At 44.5% G+C, this 1,977-nt stretch overlaps 1 protein-coding gene across 19 annotated transcripts in view; it reads right to left on the reverse strand.

The window, feature by feature from the left end:
• Positions 1–1,595, reverse strand: part of kiaa1217 (KIAA1217 ortholog) — a 104,238-nt gene extending 102,643 nt beyond the window's left edge. For 4 of the 19 annotated variants that reach the window (XM_015049460.1, XM_015049459.1, XM_015049456.1 and 1 more), the window contains exon 1: positions 297–1,592. In XM_015049460.1, the coding sequence (XP_014904946.1) occupies positions 297–639 (343 nt within the window). In that variant the 5' untranslated portion in view covers positions 640–1,592. Of the gene's footprint in view, positions 1–296 lie in introns of all 19 variants that reach the window. The other 15 variants (XM_015049458.1, XM_015049457.1, XM_015049461.1 and 12 more) reach the window with 9 other exon arrangements.
• Between the last annotated feature and the right edge of the window lie 382 nt (positions 1,596–1,977).

Consider the following 1,977-nt stretch of genomic DNA (forward strand, 5'->3'; position numbering starts at 1 on the left):
CCACCAATTCCTTCTCTTGATATTTCCCTTCAGTAAAAATAATATTTTTGTTGTTTTAGCAAAAAAAAAAAAAAAAAAAAAAAAAAAAAAAACTACCCCTCAACCAAAAGTGAACCCCAGACTACGTACATTTGCATCAATTTAACATTATTAATAATGTTAACAGCAGAAATAAAAAAAAAATAGAAGAACAATTCCAGTACTTATAAACCCAAACAAAACTGTACAGCATACCAATAAACCACAAGACCAATAACAAACTATCCGTCTGAGAATAATGCATATTTGTTACTTACTTTGCACTGAACCCTGCTGCTGACTTGAAACTTTGGGTGGGCTGATCTTGCTCTTGGAAGATACCATCTCCACATTCTGGTCCTTTTCACATGGACTCTGGCTAGTGTCCCGAGTCTCAGTCTGGGTCTCACTTTGGGGTTTGTCCTGAGCCACAGCTCCAGTTAAGGGCTTCTGTCTGTTCAGGGCACCATCGTTGCCAGCCCTCATTAGCTTCTCCCCCACATTTAGTACCCGGGCACGACCAGCCACGGCAGCGGTGCCGGGGCATTCCTTTCTTGGGGAGGGAAGCTTGGATCCTGCTCCCGCCGATGGGGGGCGAGCAAGCCGGGAGGCTTTAGACATCCTGTAGGTTAGTCAACACGTGGAAGCTACTTAGTTTTCCTCAGCCGGGGTGACTGCAGATGTATCCTGAGGGCATTCTGGAATATTTCTTGCCTTTCTGTTACTCTGGAGCTGCAGCGTGTTGAAACTGGTGCAGGTAAGACAGAAGGGCCAAGAAAAGGAGAGAGAAGAGAGAAGGAGGGTACTTTTGGGAAGCAGGGTGGGAGGAAACTTAGCTCCTTGGAAGGTGTTCACCTCTCCTGGCGTGGCCTCCTGGGATCATCCTCCAAAGCAAACAGTGAGCATGTAAGTAAGTGTGTGTGTTGGTAAATAACTGAACGTGTGGTCAAACCTGTGGAGTGACAGGATGTGCCGTGCCAAATGCAAACAAAAACTCAGGTCTCCAATGTCAGCACATTCCAGCTTCTTAATCCCCCCTATCCCTCCTCCTCCATCCCTTTCTTTTTCCTCTCCTGCCCCCACTTCTCTGCACCTACACTCATAACACAAACATGAACTTTTCTTTCTTACCTCATACCTAATAGTTCCTTCCAATGTTACTGTCCGCTTTTCTCTTGTCTCCCCGCTTCTCTTTGTCTTCAATTTACATGCTCTTCTTGTCTGATGCACAGCGGGAAACCATCCCAGCGCTAAGGCAAGCAGTAACCAGAGAGAGAAAGAATTACAGAGCACCAGAAAAAAAAACTAGGGGAAAAAAAAGCAGAAGGAGGAAGGAGAAACTGCCGGCAGAGGCTGCGCGGAGGAGCTTTTCTCTTCAGGTGCAGCTGCACAAGCTGTTCCAGATGTGAACACAGCGTTTCACGTCATCGGCCGACTCCTCGGAGCAACACTCTTCGCAAACCACTACTTCGCCTCGTCCTATTTTTGCCTGTTCTTCTCTTCTTCAACTCCTTCTCTGTCAGCTTCGAGTTATTTAAATCCAGTCAGCCTGCGCTCCTCACATGTGATGAAATGTTCAGAGGCAGGAATCACACATGCGCAACACACTCATGTGTGGATTTTTACAGAGAATTACAAAGCCCAGAGGAGGGAATCCTCAGAGCGTTAGTAAATGTGCATGAGTTTGCAAGATACACATAGTAAAGCTGACTTGTGTTGTTGCATGTACATATTTGACAGAGAGAAAATAAAAAACAAAAAGCAAAAGATGATCAAACTCTGTTTTCTGATCAATAGAAATATCTCATTATGCACAGTAGCCAAAGCAGCAAGTTAGGAATACTAACAGTTGAATTTTAAATGTTTTAAATATGAGAATTATTTTAGGAATGCACCCCTGAAGATCAGAAAGTGATCAAAACTGGCCAATTTTCAGTGTGATAGTCCCTCACCAGTGAT

Source organism: Poecilia latipinna, unplaced genomic scaffold (genome assembly GCF_001443285.1).
Source record: "Poecilia latipinna isolate Pla-1442-1.1 unplaced genomic scaffold, P_latipinna-1.0 Scaffold948, whole genome shotgun sequence".
In the NCBI taxonomy this organism is placed as follows: Eukaryota; Metazoa; Chordata; class Actinopteri; order Cyprinodontiformes; family Poeciliidae; genus Poecilia; species Poecilia latipinna.